Source organism: Punica granatum, chromosome 7 (assembly GCF_007655135.1).
Source record: "Punica granatum isolate Tunisia-2019 chromosome 7, ASM765513v2, whole genome shotgun sequence".
In the NCBI taxonomy this organism is placed as follows: domain Eukaryota; kingdom Viridiplantae; phylum Streptophyta; class Magnoliopsida; order Myrtales; family Lythraceae; genus Punica; species Punica granatum.
In genome coordinates this window covers 5,478,538-5,495,655 of record NC_045133.1, presented here as the reverse complement: position 1 = coordinate 5,495,655, position 17,118 = coordinate 5,478,538, and the positions used below count along the sequence as shown (strand labels likewise).

At 37.5% G+C, this 17,118-nt stretch overlaps 3 protein-coding genes across 3 annotated transcripts; 2 read left to right on the top strand and 1 right to left on the bottom strand.

The window, feature by feature from the left end:
* Positions 1-1,663: 1,663 nt before the first annotated feature.
* Positions 1,664-6,365, top strand: LOC116214215 (acetyl-CoA acetyltransferase, cytosolic 1). Its single transcript, XM_031549569.1, has 14 exons — positions 1,664-1,820; positions 2,340-2,408; positions 2,952-3,050; positions 3,167-3,340; positions 3,444-3,549; positions 3,933-4,071; positions 4,190-4,333; positions 4,479-4,564; positions 4,951-5,050; positions 5,181-5,291; positions 5,393-5,434; positions 5,576-5,662; positions 5,785-5,895; positions 6,088-6,365. The coding sequence occupies exons 2-13, from the start codon at positions 2,366-2,368 to the stop codon at positions 5,872-5,874; spliced, it is 1,221 nt and encodes a 406-aa protein (XP_031405429.1). The 5' UTR covers positions 1,664-1,820; positions 2,340-2,365; the 3' UTR covers positions 5,875-5,895; positions 6,088-6,365.
* Positions 6,366-7,485: 1,120 nt separating this feature from the next.
* Positions 7,486-8,306, top strand: LOC116214216. The gene is made up of 2 exons (XM_031549570.1): positions 7,486-7,646; positions 7,793-8,306. Exons 1-2 carry the CDS (start codon positions 7,546-7,548, stop codon positions 8,100-8,102), a joined length of 411 nt encoding a protein of 136 aa, XP_031405430.1. The 5' UTR covers positions 7,486-7,545; the 3' UTR covers positions 8,103-8,306.
* A 4,245-nt stretch (positions 8,307-12,551) lies between these two features.
* On the bottom strand, positions 12,552-16,296 carry LOC116214962 (WD repeat-containing protein WDS homolog). The gene is made up of 5 exons (XM_031550499.1): positions 16,125-16,296; positions 14,899-15,944; positions 14,381-14,482; positions 13,391-14,026; positions 12,552-12,926 (listed from the first exon to the last, which is right to left on the bottom strand). Exons 2-5 carry the CDS (start codon positions 15,544-15,546, stop codon positions 12,756-12,758), a joined length of 1,557 nt encoding a protein of 518 aa, XP_031406359.1. The 5' UTR covers positions 15,547-15,944; positions 16,125-16,296; the 3' UTR covers positions 12,552-12,755.
* Between the last annotated feature and the right edge of the window lie 822 nt (positions 16,297-17,118).

The following is a 17,118-nucleotide window of genomic DNA, read 5'->3' as shown; positions in this document are numbered from 1 at the left end:
TTATTTTTAATATTGGCATAAAAAAAGAAAGTAATTGATTGAGAAGGAAAATCAAAAGTAAACAAATTAAGGGAATGTAATAAAAGAGATCGATTAGAGTTGGAGCTGAGCCAACTTGGGCTTCTATGGTGAAATTCGACTTCGGAAGCTCAATTTAACATGCCTGCTCAAACTTTTGTTAGTTGCTATGTTGAAGGCTCCACGATGGGATTAGATCTCCAAGGCTCAAGTTCGATTTCATACGTTGATGTTAAATTTCCTCGTTTGATTATGAATTCGGCAAAAACTTTCTAAATGTCTTTCTAATTATCCTCCTAAATGCTCACAATATATAAATTATCATTTTATAAACATCAAGGATATTTCATCAAATGTGAACATCAAGAGGATAATAGAGAATTTAGTATTTTTCCTTTATTATATAGTTTACTTATTGGGGTCTCACAAAAAGGATGTGCTGCTGCCTTTAGTTGACCAATTCACCAACTTCCGTCCCCTAATTTTTGTGGCTTCTACACTTCCATAGTTGACTCTCAAAAGTTTCAATTTTCACCTAACAATTTTCTAATCATTAATTACGGTTTCACAAAATAAGTTAAATCGCCTTGTAAGGTTCCTTCCCACTCATAATTATTAATTAACTTTCAATATTCGCTCATACTTGACCCGTGCTGGTTTCTCTATAATACGGTTTAATGCGATATTTACCTCGTATGCTGAAAAAATCTATTTCAACCGACTCGTATGAATGTTAGACGATTATTTTTTTTAAAGAGCTTGCACTAACAAGAGAAATTAAGAGTCAATACCTATCTATGCTTAGCAAGAATGTCAAATTACTTATCACGGATTGATATGGTATTGCACATAATAACATGGTTCACGGGACTGATAACTCTCAAGTATGGGAATGTAAGTCAAATTATTTTGTGTGCTAGCGCGCGATGCCATGAAAATTTTAGATAAACAATAATCTCTTTATGGTGATTTGTTGTGAAGTAATAATGTAGATTACTGAGAATATGATTTTAAATTTCCTAGCCCCACCAAATTATCATATTTGACAGAAATAAGTTACTAGTAATTCACTTTTCTACACAGTTAATAATATACTCTCCCAGAATGGATGACTATCTAGATTTACAAGCAAAACAGAAGGTGCCGCCTCCTGCCCCTGCTTCTCCCCGTTCACCTCACCAACTCCTCCCCTTCGCCGGCTCCTCAACGTCGCTGACTCCTTGCCAAGACCAACTCCCAACTCTTTCTCGACTCTTCTGCTTCCTACCTAAACAAGGTAACGAGGATTACTAGCAAAATTATCAATCAATGTCAAATATGATGATGTAACATGATCATTAGTTTTAAAGTGAGAATTTATCTTAGTGAGAATTTGAATTATTAGTAATTTTAAATGGTAATGCACTAATAACCACCTCAATAAAAGATGGTCAAACTCGAGGGGCAAGAGCGTAATTGTGATATTATCTTTTCTTTTTCCCTTCTCCGTGAAAAGGGCATACGTATTTTCAGGACGCAGAAATACAATAACTGAAAATGATATTTATATATACAAATTCTTATTGAGTCAAAAATGGAGTACCCGGGGTATTTCGGTAATTGACCCCCGCATAATCAGCATCGGTCTTTTCAGTTGTTCCCCCTTCAGGCCTTTCCAGCTCTCCCCCGCGCTATATATAAGCAATCGCCCCCTCCCCTCACTCTACCACCATAGTTATTAGCTCGGACACCAACTCCCTCTCTGCTTCCCCTTCTCCGAGCACTCCATCTCTCGCTCGACGAGCAAGAAGCAGCTCGACCAGGTACAGCTCCTCCTCCTCTCCCGCTTCAACTTCCTATCTTAATCTCCCGATCCCGCCATCGGCCGCCGGTGGCTTCCATTGCTACACTGTGGAAGACGAATTTGGTTTCCGCGAGAATTTTTGTGCTTGAGCTGTTGATCTGTTCATGTCCGTGAGAGATCGGCGGGAAAGCGAGGAATCATTTGATTCGCCCGTCGAATTCCGCCGTCGCATAAGATCTGCGAGAAGCTTCTGCAGCTCGAGTCGTTGTCCGCTATGTGTTCTGCGTGCTATTGAAGTTTCTTCGATCGAGTTTTTCTTCCGATGTGTTTCATTTTTCTGTTGGTTTTCCTTCGACTCGTTCATTTGAACACACCACGTGGATTATGTTTATTTCCGAAATTTTTGTTAAGTTTTGGATTGATGTGATGTGACGTGACGTGAAGCGTAAAACAAGGAAGATTTCATTGCATTTCACGTGTAGCTCAGTACTCTTGGCAGGCATCGAGTGTTTAATTGAGTTCCATATTTTGCGTGCAGAGGCAGATCACTACAGCATTTCATCCATGGCTCCAGTAGAAGCTTCATCAGATTCTATCAAGCCCAGAGGTCTAATATTTGTAACGATGAACTTCTGCATAATCCCAGTGCTTAATGTTGTTCATTTTGGGTGATTTTTCGGTGCAGCTATTGATTTCATGTTTCCTGGGTTTATTTTATTGTTTGCATAACGTAAGAGAAATCACGTGTATTAAAGAAACGCTCTGATTGTGTCTCGATTATGATGATTTGGATTCTGATTATATGCAGTGGTTTTTCTGCCTGTCCAATCTTTACGTTTCAATGGAGATATATTATAAATCTATTCAAATGCCGATCCTGCATCCCTTTTATCTTTTGCTTGTGAGAACTGAGATGTAGTACGAAATCATCATTATTGAAAATTTCGCATATGATCTGCATGATGCCACTTTTAATTGTCCCTTGCTGATGATATATGTGCTACTCACGATAAACAATTTGTGAGGCAATATTTTGCTATTGAATGGAAGGCGTGTCATGAATTAAGGAGTACTATATCTCTCATGCCGTGGAGATTTCTTGAATTTTGGATGACTTTGGTCTTTCTTACCTGTATGACATTTCACGCAGATGTTTGCATTGTTGGAGTTGCACGTACGCCGATGGGTGGATTTCTCGGGACTCTTTCATCCCTGCCAGCAACCAAGCTTGGCTCGATTGCTATTGAAGGTAATGCTTCACCTCCTCTTATTCTGTATGCTCTGCATGTGATGTAGTATCACGGTTCTTTTTCTTGTGCATTTTCCCTATCATTGCTATTGATTGTGGTGTTGCCGAATTTGAAGCTGCTCTGAAAAGGGCAAACGTTGATCCATCGCTAGTTCAAGAAGTTTTCTTCGGCAACGTTCTCAGTGCAAACTTGGGGCAGGCTCCTGCTAGACAAGCTGCCCTAGGTGCTGGGATTCCTAATTCAGTGATCGCTACCACTGTCAACAAAGTTTGTGCGTCAGGAATGAAAGGTGTGCTTCTTTTCTTCAATATATTCTTCTCCTCCCTTGCATATCACTTTTCTAGTTATGATGGAAATGATGCTAAACCTGCAATTCTGCAATTGTTTTGCAGCGACAATGCTTGCCGCCCAAAGCATTCAGCTGGGCATCAATGATGTTGTTGTGGCTGGTGGCATGGAAAGCATGTCTAACGTGCCTAAATATCTCGCCGAAGCAAGGTAGTTTTCCAGACTTGCTCAACAACACTCATGGCTATTACTTGCTAATAATGCATCCTCGTAAAATAGCAAACCCTGTTTAGGTAAAAGAAAAAATCCAAGAAGTTTTGCTTTCTCTCATACTCCAATATCTCAAATTGAAAGTTATGTCTGGATTTGATGGACTAGCAGTAGTTACAGATAAAAACTTGCCAGACCTTCCCTTCACATCCTCTTTGAAATGAAGCTCGTTTCCATCCAAACCTGCTAGATTATACCTCTTTGTTGCGCTATTTTAGTGCCATTTTTTATATCCTATGATTGATAGAATTTAGCTCTCTTGGAGAATGTTGAGAAGATTTAAAATATACAAATTGTTTGACAAAAACTGCATTCTGGAGCAGGAAGGGATCTCGACTTGGGCATGATTCTCTAGTTGATGGCATGTTGAAGGATGGTTTATGGGACGTTTACAATGATTATGGCATGGGAGTGTGCGCTGAATTATGTGCGGAGCAGCATTCAATCACAAGGGATGAGCAGGTAACTTACTATTAATTGATCCTTTCCCCCCTTTTGCTGCAAGACGGAACATAAGCTCGTTTTAGGTTGATATTGACTTAAATTTCTACCATGAACCCATTATGTCCAATTCCTGCAGGATAACTATGCTATCCAGAGCTTTGAGCGAGGTATTGCTGCCCAAGATGCCGGCGCTTTCTCATGGGAGATTGTGCCAGTTGAGGTCTCTGGAGGAAGGGGCAGACCATCAACGATTGTTGACAAGGATGAGGGTCTTGGAAAGGTAGCATGCCTTGTAGAATGCCTACTTAAATTCATGTCATATGTTGTCCATATATGGTGCTTCAATTACTTTAAGGTGAATGTAAAGGCAACAGATTTATAAACTATGTTTTCTGCGACTAACACGATTTCTCTATCAATGCCAGTTTGACCCTGCAAAGTTGAGGAAGCTACGTCCAAGTTTCAAGGAGAGTGGAGGCTCTGTAACAGCTGGCAATGCCTCCAGTATAAGGTCAGTACATTGAGGTACATTAATTCTATAATGTTGTTATTCTTCATTCAATTAGTTAGTGAGGCTGGCAGTTGACTTAAGTCCTGATAGTAGGTTCCAGTTGCCCTCTACATGTACTTAGATTAAATCCATCAATAAATATCTCCAGTCTAGAGAGAGAAGAAATCTAATTCTGTGGGTATCCTTTTCATTTGATAATTTCACACATTTGTATGCTGATAGACGGTAAGGCGTTAATCAACAGAGCTTATTAAACAACTGGATAATACAGAGGTTTCACCAAAAATTTGCAGTAGCAGTTGGTTCTATCCTACTTTAATATGAATACATTTATCAATAATAGCTGGGAACAGTTCAAGTTTAAAAAAAGTTATTTTTGTTGACAGTGATGGTGCTGCTGCATTGGTCTTGGTAAGTGGAGAGAAAGCACTTAAGCTTGGGCTCCAAGTTATTGCTAAGATCACAGGATATGCTGATGCTGCTCAGGTAATTCATAGATGTATGATGCTGAGAAGTTTTCACTTGGATCATGCTCTGCAGTTCAATTGTCCTGTGATCTATAACAAGCGTTGCATTAGCAGATCACCTAATGTCCAGTTGAATTTTGACTATGCAGGCACCAGAGCTGTTCACAACAGCACCAGCTCTTGCAATTCCCAAGGCTATATCGAATGCTGGGTTGGAGGCTTCACAGGTTGATTTTTATGAAATTAACGAAGCCTTTGCAGTAAGTCCCTGTCCACCTTCTCTTTTGCAGAATATGGAGTAATATCTCAGATACCAGAATTTGTGGCGAGGAGATTGCTGACCTTGAAAAATTTTCTGCAGGTTGTGGCCCTTTCTAACCAGAAACTTCTTGGGATCAACTCTGTAAGTTTGAAACCCACGGCTCTCTGTTAGCATGATTTCCTTATTTGTCTGTGTATTGGGATGATGTATTAGTATTACCACTTGCAGAGACAGTTTTGCTGTTGTTTATTGATTTTCTTTTCATTTCTGTTATCCTTGCAGGAAAAAGTTAATGTGCATGGCGGAGCTGTTTCTTTGGGTCATCCTCTGGGCTGCAGTGGAGCACGTATCCTGGTCACACTCTTGGGGGTAAGTCGGAAGACCTTTTTTACTGTAAAGTTTGCGTCGGTCCCATCTTTTCAGAAAATACCAGCATTTATTAAGGAAAGGGAAGCAAACAACCAACAACCATCCATGTGTATGTCGTATAGGTGCTGAAGCAGAAAAATGGGAAATTCGGCGTCGGTGGTGTGTGCAATGGGGGAGGTGGCGCTTCAGCCCTCGTTGTGGAGCTTCTGTAAGCAGTATATCTGCTTCTCATGGTAAGTGAATTATTTCTATTATGCAGTCATGACTCTGATAGTTAGTACAACCTTATTGAAGTTTCCTCGTTGCGCGACAAGAAAGCATTCAATTCTGCAATTTCTCGAAAAGATTGTGTTAATGAAGGAAGTGTTATGAGAGATGGTGTTTGCTTATTTATTTATACCTTTTCATGTTGGCTTTTTTTATAGGTTAGGAAAAGAGCTTCACCGAAGGAAGAATATATGCAGCCTCTACGCCTCTGGCCTCTCCTGATCATCTTTATGATTTTTCTTTAAAATTTATTCATCCTTAAATAAACTTTACTTAAATGTATGTAGCATTCAGATAGAAAAAGCATTATCTGAGATTTCAATCAATCTATTGTCATATTTTGACAGTGAGTGAGCTGTTTATTTCGGACCAATTCCCTTTCTTGTCTCGTCTTGTCGTTCTTTTCTTTTCAAATAAGATTGGCAGATCTTTCTAACAAAAGCGTTCCCCACGTGTAAAATGCCCAAAGTGCAATTTCTATGACAATTCCAAAGATCAAATTCTCCATCTTTGACGCGACCGTGGCCCCGATACCAAAAATTCTAATCCTTGCAATGCGCAGGTCTTTCAATTAACTAATCATCATGCTAATGGGTGCAAGTCCCGTCTCGATTTATCTATCTTCCATTTTGATGCGCCTCTCTCTCTCCCTACTCGCAGATTGCCACCATCCAAGGGATGAGACCCACTATTTGTAGTATATGAAAGTCAGCTGGGCGGTTTCAAGGTTGAGTTCTTAGGTTGCGGTGACTTCTACATGTCGGCTGGTTTAGCAGAATAAGTTGAATACGAAGGACAAGTAATAAAGTTGGGGTGTTGTTGAAACTACTGATTGAGAAATATCGTGGTATGTCCATGGGGACTAGAGATCATATTTTCTTCTCGTGCTCGGTCATTCTCGATCTCGATATTTGGATGACTTTGTTGGGCAGGGCGGGAGTAAATAGACCGGCAGCTATTGGTATTCGAAATCTGAATAGATTCTATCTCTCAAAGGGAGAAGGTTGAACACTATCATCCTGAAGTTGCTTTGGAAAATCTACGTGTAAGGTTTTTGGCAAGATAAGAATGAGCAGATGTTCAAGAAGATTGATTATTGTCCCCGTCTCTTCCTTAATCATTAAAAGCATAGGATTGTTGATAGAGTCAAGAGAGAGTAGTTGTGTAAATTTGTTTTTGCTGCTCAGCGGTTAGCTATTCTATTGTTTTGAGTTGTGTTCTTGGATGCGTATTGTGAACTTTTGTAAATATTGATTTACATTAATGGAGGTATCAATCAACACTTATTAAAGAAAAAGAAATTGTGGTGGACCAAACTATCCAAAAGAAATCGAACTTTTTATTAATTAGTAGAAGGTTCATCTCAAGACATCCATGCCATTGCAAGATATTTTGGCTAAAAATTTAGTATAAATTGATGGAAACATCATCTTTGACAATGACATCCATAAAGATAATCTATTCAATATTTTTATATATTTTTTATATATACGATAAGCAAAAAAGGTTTGTATCCCCGAAAATTATTAATAAATAAAGAATTACAGCTATAACTATCCAGAAGAAGAAGACTGCTGATCATTTAAGTAACAATCTCCTTCACCACCACCATCTCCATGGCTGCTGAACCAGGCTCCTCTGGAAGCTTGAGAATCCGAGTCGAGAACAACCTTTCGGAAGCCCGACTATCCGAACTCAACATCAAGTGCTGGCCCAAGTATACACATACATACGATCTCTTTCTCCCCTCTCAATATCTATCTATCTATCTATATATGTATAGTTTTTTCCGTTCTATATATACATCCTAACCCAGTTTGTTTTACACATGTTGCGGCAAAATTAAACCGGTGGCCGATTCAGATGGGGATGCCCGCCGGGGAAGTACCAGCTGAAGTACGACGCGGAGGAGACATGCTACATAGTGAGAGGCAAAGTGAAGGCATATTACAACAGCAATAAAAATAGGAAAGAAAGCAATGCAGAGGAAGCTAAAGGGAGAACAAAAACCGGACATGCCGAGCCCCCGGCGTATGTGGAGTTTGGAGCTGGGGATCTCGTCACCATCCCAAAGGGCATCAGCTGCACTTGGGATGTCTCCGCTGCCGTCGACAAGTTCTACAAGTTCGAGTCCTCTTCTTCTTCTTCTTCTTCTTCTTCTTCTTCGTCGTAGCAATGGATTCTTTCCTTTCCTTCTTCCTTCCTTCCTTCCTTCCTTCCTTCTTCTGCATTAGTTTCTGTATCTGCAAGAAACATCATTCTTTGTGCTCTAATTCCGCATGTCATCAATGTTCCATCTCCTTCATGAACATCTATCCAACAGTAAATTTGATCCGACAGAACCTTGATTATACGATAAATTAACTCTTATTATCTACGACTAGGTTGTTGCATGTTCTCATCTCAAGCGACGAATTCGAAATCTTTAGCACCCACATAAATCTTCTGCATAAAAACGATTTATGCCAGTTATAGCCCTCTTTCTCATTCATGATGGGATCAAGCCCTTTCAGCTCCAATTACAGCTAGGAAGAGGGCACGGCAAAGAAAGGATCAACAAATTAGAGGCCCGATTTCAATTCGCACATTGATATTTATATGTTAAAAACTCGACTCTCATCTAATAATTAATCAGTCTTCTCACATTTTCTTGATTGGATTCGCCTCGCTATATATTCGGTAAATTCAATTTTTGAATTCATCTGGTAATCTTTCTTTTTTCTGTTATCGTTTCAAGAGTCAAATCAGAAGAGTTGGAGATCAAAACAAACACATAGTCAATGACATGTCCCATTCAAAGCAAACCACTCACTGATGATTTATGTCTTTATGACATATAAAGCTGTAGACGTTCCTTTGACTGGTCAGCTCCTTTGATTATTTTTCTTTTATTTATCTTTTAAATTTGTCATAAAACGAAAAATATCTCCTCTTTTTCCCTCACAGGTCCTTTTCTGCATCTAACTTTGTTTATCGTGATTATTGTGTGGAACACAATTGTAGGCGCAATTACTTCCCAGCTGTTCTCCCCCTAATCAAGTGTAATTAATTGTTTTAGTTGCCGGCTAATCAAACTCCGGCGCGTCTATAAACTCGGGTACGAAAGTCTTGGATAAAGATAATACGGTTCATCAAATTATGTAGTGACCGTATTAGAAACGTGAAGTAAACCGATAAAGAAAAGATCTCGAGGATCGTCGTAACTCTCGCCGACTTATAGAGTTATCTTCGCACGGTATTGGAATTCGGTGATTGAATAACTACTCTTCTTTTCTTTCTTCTCATCCTCTTTATGAGCTTTACATGAATGCCATTTTGAGCGGTCCAAAAGGGCAAGGCTGATATATGGCTTATTCTCATTTTATTGATCCGTAAAAATTGATGGCAATTTTTTTATACGTATATATCTTCTAATCTATATATAATATATAATGGCAAAACGAATCTTCTAATCTATATATAATATATAATGGCAAAACAAAAGATATTGTTTAACGCCAAGTGTCATGTCAAGATTGATAAAGTATTGCCGCGTCTTAGGATCCCTAGCTCCCTAGCCTCATCCACATTTGAATCATGCATGAGAGATGACTTCATTAAATAGAAATATTTAATGCGCCACAATAGTTCAAATAAACAAGGCAATTAATTTTTAATTTTTTTATTCATCTTAATCTCTTTCATTTACCGATCGGCCTTTGGTCTTCTAGAAGAAGAGTGTCATTCCCGTACTTTTACATTCATCGCCTAATTTTCTTCTCCTAGAATCCTAGACCATTAATTCAACTCCTCAAATTTCATAACCCCAATCATGACAAATAACTTGACAATTTGGAGCGATGATATTCTCAAAATTATACATATGAAAATAAGATGGTGTTAGCAATCATCTCTACTCGATTAATTTTAAAATCATAATAGAAATTAAATAACGAGACTATTTTCGACTAGGATGATATCCTCAAAATTATATATACATCAATATGGTCTAAATAACACATCTCTAATCTATTAATTTTGAAATGATAATATTTTTTACAAAAACAACTAAGAATATTGATAGTTTTAAATATATGCAACTGTGTTTAGGCAACGATTGAAGTGTTGGCCTTAAAAAAGAAAATAAAGTTGTTTTTCAAGGTTTTACTTGCACAAACTTATTACTTATTACTTAGAGATTTTTGGTCGAATAAGGAAGATATAGTTGAGATATAAACTTATTTTTTTTTATATAATTTATAATGGTAGAACAAAATAGCATGTTTAACGAGACATCAAGTGTTTTTCTGAGATTGATAAGGTACTATCATATGTCAAATCCCTAACTCTCCATCCTTCATCCACTTTTGAATTATCCATAAGCGATGACTTCATTAACTAAAAATATTTAATACGCCAAAATATTTCAAAAAAAAAAAGGCTATGGTACATATAATTACGTTTCATAAATTAATTTCAAATTTTCTTATTCATTTTAATCTCTTTTATTTACCGATCGGCCTTTCGTATTCAAGAGGAAGAATGTCATTCTTGAGCTTTTAAATTCATCTCCCAATTTTCTTCTGCTCGAATCCAAGACCATTAATTCAATTCCTCAAATTTTAGAGTCCCAATCAATAAATTAAATAACGGGACAATTATCAGTGATGATATTCTCAAATTTATATACATACAATAATATGGTGTTAACAACACATATCTAATCGATTAATTTGAAATCATAATATAAATTAAATAACGAGATTATTTTCAGCTAGGACGATATTCTCAAAATTAAAAATACATCAATATGAACACATCTCTAATCTATTGATTTTGAAATAATATAATAGTAATTAAATAACATGACAATTTTCGACTATGATGATAGTCTCAAAATTATATATACACATCAATACGAAGTTAATAACACATCTCTAATCTATTAATTTTAAAATTATGATTATAAAAACAACAAAGAATATTGGTAGCTTCATAATATATGCAACGAACTATGTGTTTGTCTCTTAAAGCCCACCATTGAAGTTTTGGCCCAAAAAACATTATGAGTTTTTTTGCCAAGTTTTTACTTGCACAATATAAATATGTTATTACTTAGAGGTCTTTGGTCAAATAGAGAGATATAGTTGAGCTATAAATTTATGTTTTATATTTAATGATAATTTTATTATATTGATATTGTAATTTACGTATAAGTATCGTAAAAGTACATATTTTTATCACAGAGTATATATTTATTCAAATTATTAGTTTAACGTCAATCACCTATGTTGTCTAAACAAATAATACTGAAATTGATACTTTTTAAATTATGTCCGTTGTGCATGTATAACTTTAATTAGTATATAGTAAAACGACTAACCATAATGAAATAACATAAAAATTTTAAAATTTCCGCATAATATAAAAAGAAATAGTTTGAAGAACTTATATGTTTCATGAGAAGTAAATTACATATGAAATCGTGTTTTTAAAAATATAATAACAAAAAAATATGAAATAATAAAAATCTGAACATAATCATTAATTTTAACTAATTAACCAACATTAATTTGATGGAAAAATAAAAGTAATGTAGAACTTAATAATAAAAATATAAATGAAGCTTTCATAACAAAATGCATTAATAAAAATATTACGTTAACCATAAAATGCACGGTATAAATTTATATTGTAATTATAACTAATTATCATAATTTTGATTAAAATAATTTTATTCAATTCATTTAATTAACAATTTGAGAATTATTCAAAACTTAATTCTACAATCATAAGTTAATTTATATTTATAATGATCTAATTATATAAAAATATATATTATTTTTTCATGATAATAATCCTGCGCGGGGGTTTCGGGGCTAGTTAAATAAATGGCCATTGATAAATTTCTCCCATCTCTTGAAAAGAAAAGCAGAACAAACAACGGGATTATAGTCTGCTTGAAATCCTCCAAGACGCAAGAATTCAATTCCTTTCACAAGAATTCAATTCATTTATACTGTCCGGAATCCAAATAACATAAGATTAGTTTTAAAACTGCAAGATTTACATTGAAATTTAAATCGGGCCAAAATCAACAAAATTTAGCTAGAATTCAATTCATTTAGAATTAACAACCTTAGTTTCAAATTTTGAAATCTTGTCTGATGAATCACTCTACTTCAAATTCATTCCAAACATGATAATTCAATTCATTTCACTTAAATTCCTTAATTGAATTGAATTGAACTGAAATCAACTAAGTTGAAATCATTTGTGAAACCAATTATTATCAGTAATGGGATTTCAATAATACCTCCCACATTTGGTATACCGAAATGAAATAGAATGGGCACGGCCATTCTGAAATTGTCAATTAAATAAAGAGTATCGAAGAAAAATACTTTTTTCAACTCATTATAGAGAGCATATGATGTGAAAGTAACAATTCATTCCACTTTATTCCTTTTCATTCCAGTATATTCCAACCTAAATGAGTAGGGTCCCGAATCTAAACTCAAGTCTGGTACAAAGTAATAGATTGGAGGAAACTCGACTCATGGATATTTATGCTATTTCGTTGTGAGCGATTCCAAAAGAACCCTGGAAGAGAATAGTACTATAACATATGCAAGGAGGAAAAGGAAGGCTAAACAATATTCCAACTGACCTTTGAACATACTGTTTTTTATTGGTTTGGTAACATCTCAAGCAACGAATCAAGCAATGAAATGGATATTACACAAGGCAAAATTTTTCTCCGAGAAGAAGAGATAAATCAGAGAGAAGGAATAAAAGCACTATGTACAATGAGGTCAACACAGATGTTCTTACTTGGTCAGGCTCCTTATGACATCTTCTTGGTCGCTGATGGCATCCATATTCGGATAGAGTGGTCATCGCTTGCCGATGCCAACATTTTATGCCTCCTTGGGTTCCAACTCACACAGTTCACGGTCATCTTGTGGCCTGATAATACCTCGATCAATCGAGTATTTTGCCGGTTCCATATGTAGACCTGCCGAAGTTATTTAATGAAATATTGCTGAAAAAGTGGCAAAAGAAATGTGCTTAAAGATGGCATCAAATTCTTGCTGAAGATATCTCGGAGCATTGCCTTCTAGAAAGCTCAAACTATTCGGTTTTACTGTCATTTAATATGGCATCGGAAAAGAGCATGTTTTCGGGCCAATCTTCATATTTCGGTCTTCATGTCTTAAGCAAAAACATCGGGGAAGGTTCATTTTATAAGCATGGACTCATAAAATTTAAGAAATAAATGCAAAATTTCCCTTGGCAATATGGCAAAAATGTGCTTATTCAATAATCAAAGTAAATTCAGATTCTACAATATACTTCCTAATTCAGAAGATTGTACTTGAAGATATGACTTCATCACATGTTCTTCATCACATTAACATTACTTTCCTCTAAGCTCCGATGGCAAAAAGACAAATCAATAAGTCAGAAAAAGAAGCATACCCGTGAATCCTCACTGCCGCTGGCAATGAAGCCGCTATTCAACCCACCGAAACAGGACCGAATCACATACTTCCTTTGTCTATGCCCGAAATATCTGATCGGCTTCTTAAAATCCCCTGCAATGTCCCACAAGTGAATCTCCTGACTATTGAGGTTGACTATAAAGAACTTGTTGTCTGCTGAGAGAGAGAGGGAAGTGATTGGATGCTCCTCCGATATGAGCCTCTCAGCATTTGTCACCACGTTCAGCACCCGGATCTCCCTCTCTGAGAGGACGCAGATGAGGTTCTCACCATCTGATGTGACAGCGAGGTCAAGTATCTTGGGCATCCTCGGGCCCCTCCACACCTTAATCTCAGTTCCATTGCGGTCCCACATGCAGATGCCCTTCTCAGTGTGGGAGCTGCCACAGACGAGCCGATTCGAGTCAGGAAACCAAGCACACGAGCCTACTACAAAGTCGCGGTCCCCGAATGTGCATTCACATGCACCAGCCTCCACATCCCAGAGCTTAGCAACCTCTTCATTTCCGCAGGTGAGGAGCCTCAAGTCATCAGGGCTCCACGCTATGAAAGAGACGGGGCGCTGGTGACTCTGTAAGGAGTGCATCGGAATCACCTTACCATCTTCACGCACCTATAGCACACAGTAAGACATTAAAAAAAAACACACACACACACATCTTCTTGAGGTAGCAGATTTTTAGATGTAAAGAACTAACCAAAGACATCACCAAGGACTTCGACTTCTGAATCTTGACTAAGTAAATTAATGCAATCTCGCTCTTGCTGTAAGCTTTTTTTTTTTTTTTTTTCACTCCAACAAGTCTCATATAGAAATTTGCTTTGCTTTTGCCATTGCCAGAACATGTCATGCACTAAGGAGAGCAGGTCCCAACTCAATGAATCCAGAGGTGTCTCTACCCATTATAGAATAACAATCCAACTTATGAACTGTAAATATAGTTTCTCAATTTGATCTTGACATTACCTTCCATATGACAGCTGTGCAGTCATACGATGAAGAGGCCAAGTACTCCCCGTTATGAGAAAATTGCACGACCCAGACCTCATTCCTATGTTCAGTCAAGATCTGCAGAAACGAGCTTCATTTACTTTTGGCTTTACTTGATAGAAAATGTAGCTAAAAAGGAAATATATGGAAAGACAAAGGCCAAAACAAATAAATGATATCCGCTATTTCTACCCTGATATATCACCAAAAAAAAATTTCCCTTGTTCCTAATAGTTGAAAATTTCATTCCTGACAGCCTTAAACTTGGACCAGCAAAAACACGAAAGCAAAGAGTTGACAGAAACGACGGCCTCTCATCTACTCTTTCAGAAAGAAATATATATGGAACTCAATATCAACCTGAGAATGTAATAAGCATTTAATTGCAAGACATAGAGACCCTTCTAGTTTCTGGTTGATATATCAAAAGCTGAGGGAAAATCATTCAATATCTTTTGACGGTATAAAATAATCTTTCCACTAGCAATGCACACCTGAACGGTTTCTGTTGGCATCTGATCTCTACCACAGCTGTGGTCCTCATAAAGAGAAGCTTCTCCCAGGGAATTATGGTACATGCAGAGATCGAATTGGGATGTAACAGCTGTCTCGATCAGATGCTCCAACCTTCCCCCGGGCAGCGCAATTGGCGGGGGAAGCAACTTCTCCAACTCAATCAGCAACTGCCTCCGCAACTCTTGAACAACATTATCATTCATAACACCCAGTTCGATCTCCTGAAAAGAGAGAATAGTACTAGCAAGGTTTTGAACCTTCTCCATTGTGATACCTAACTTGGAAACCCGTTTCCGCAAGACGGACAAAGCCAAGGAATCATCTCCCCGGTTCAAGTACTCCAAGAGGCATTGCTTGAATACCAGAAACAGAGCCGAGGTCCTCAAGTCGTCAACTAAGAAGCCAAGTGAATTTAAGGTATTAATGGAATCATCCCAATTTCCATTCAGTATCTGCGAGCTGAGCAGCTCAAGCTCCATTGATTTGCATCTTATCCCAGATTCTATTTCCAAAGTTGAAGCGGACCTGCTATATCCTAAGGAGTACAGGCACTGTATTATAATTCTTACAAGTTCATGTCTCTTCACAAGACCTCTAGGGCCCAACCGCATTGAACTATTGTCCATTCCCACATTAAGATTCCACTACTTTCGACTCCTGCAGGCGGAACCTCTCGCGTCATAAAACTGACCACAGCACTTCTTCCCTAATGCCAAACATTTTCAACCGTTGAAAGGCATCTCCAGTGTCCGAAAACACAGAACCTCCCAATCAAAACCTAGAAATTCGAGGTGCCCAGATGCTTAAAAGTGATCTCAGGCAGATGCTAAACCAACCAGAAGAACCCGAAATTCGGAATCCTAATTGAACTTAAAGCTCGCAGGGCAAGTCGAAACCCATTAAAAGATCGAAACTTTCATGTCATAGTGCCCCCGCATATTCCATCGAAGGAACCGACCCGAGCAATTCAACGCAGAGCTCAACGTCCAAGCACTAAAATCGATATTGACAAACACCACAGGGCCTGAAAGACAAATTACAAAACAAATCAGAAGCAAAAAGGAAAGAACTTTCAGCCAGAAATCCCACGGAGCACTCAACCCAGATACCAAAATGACCAGATTTCAGCAAAAAGCAAGAGTGTGTTGATACCAAATCAAGAAAAAGGAATTGGGTAGAGAGGATAAATTGCAGAGGAGCTTACAAGCATGAGACTTGACCCATCAAGAAACTCTGGATAGCGTTGGGGGCGTTTTCGGGGTCGTTGATTTGAAATGAGAAGTGAAGCAGTGAAGCGGGTTGCGTTGCTACGGAGGACAAAAACGGAATGAGAAGGAGCTAACAGTAATTGATTTCCATTGGTTAAAGGATTCGACGAATTTTGTGTTTTGGGAGAAAATCAAAACCTCGCCCTCTGCCGGATCAGAAATCCAAACCAGATACGATGTCGTTCTGTACTTTGGCATGCCGCATGGTCGCAGCCCCGTTGGGATTGTATTTGTAGGTCACTTTGCCCTCTTAGCCGGGTTTCCTTCGTTTGCTTTTTCCGTGAAATACCGCTTAAAGATCCTTCTATTTGGTCTATCATGGTTTAACTTTCGGAAAGCCAAAGAGGCCTAATTTGTATACAAATTAGTGGGGTCAATTAATCTGATGCGGCGTACCTGGAGAAAAATAGATTCTGACAACCCTATTTCAAAGGAAACGGTCTCAGGAGCAAAACTCACAGCCTTTGGCTGTGAAAAGACAAGATTTTAATCGAATTCCATCGTTTAGGGTCTCAAACGGGCATTTTATGTTTTTTAGATGTTTTTGTAATTTTAGGAAAGTTTATTTCTTTTTGTGCAATTTAAGTTTTTTTAATCCCTATTTAAGTTTTGTAAGCCTAGGCTAAAGAGAGTTATTTTTGGATTATCAATAAAAATTGGAACTTTTGTGCTTTTTGCCCAATTCTCGAATTTGTTCGAGTTGGATGCCAATTTTCTAGGAATTCGAATAATCAATAGGGATTGAAGGTCGTAGTTCCAGTATTCCGCGGAATCAACGAGTTTGCGATAGGTTACTCGCGTGTACGCTGCGTCATAATCCCACCAAATTTTAAGAAATTTCACAAGGCGTTTGTATGGTTGTCTTTTCGTATTAAAAAAAAATTGGAAAAAGAAATTTTACAAGGTGTTTATTTTCACCACTTTTCTTAT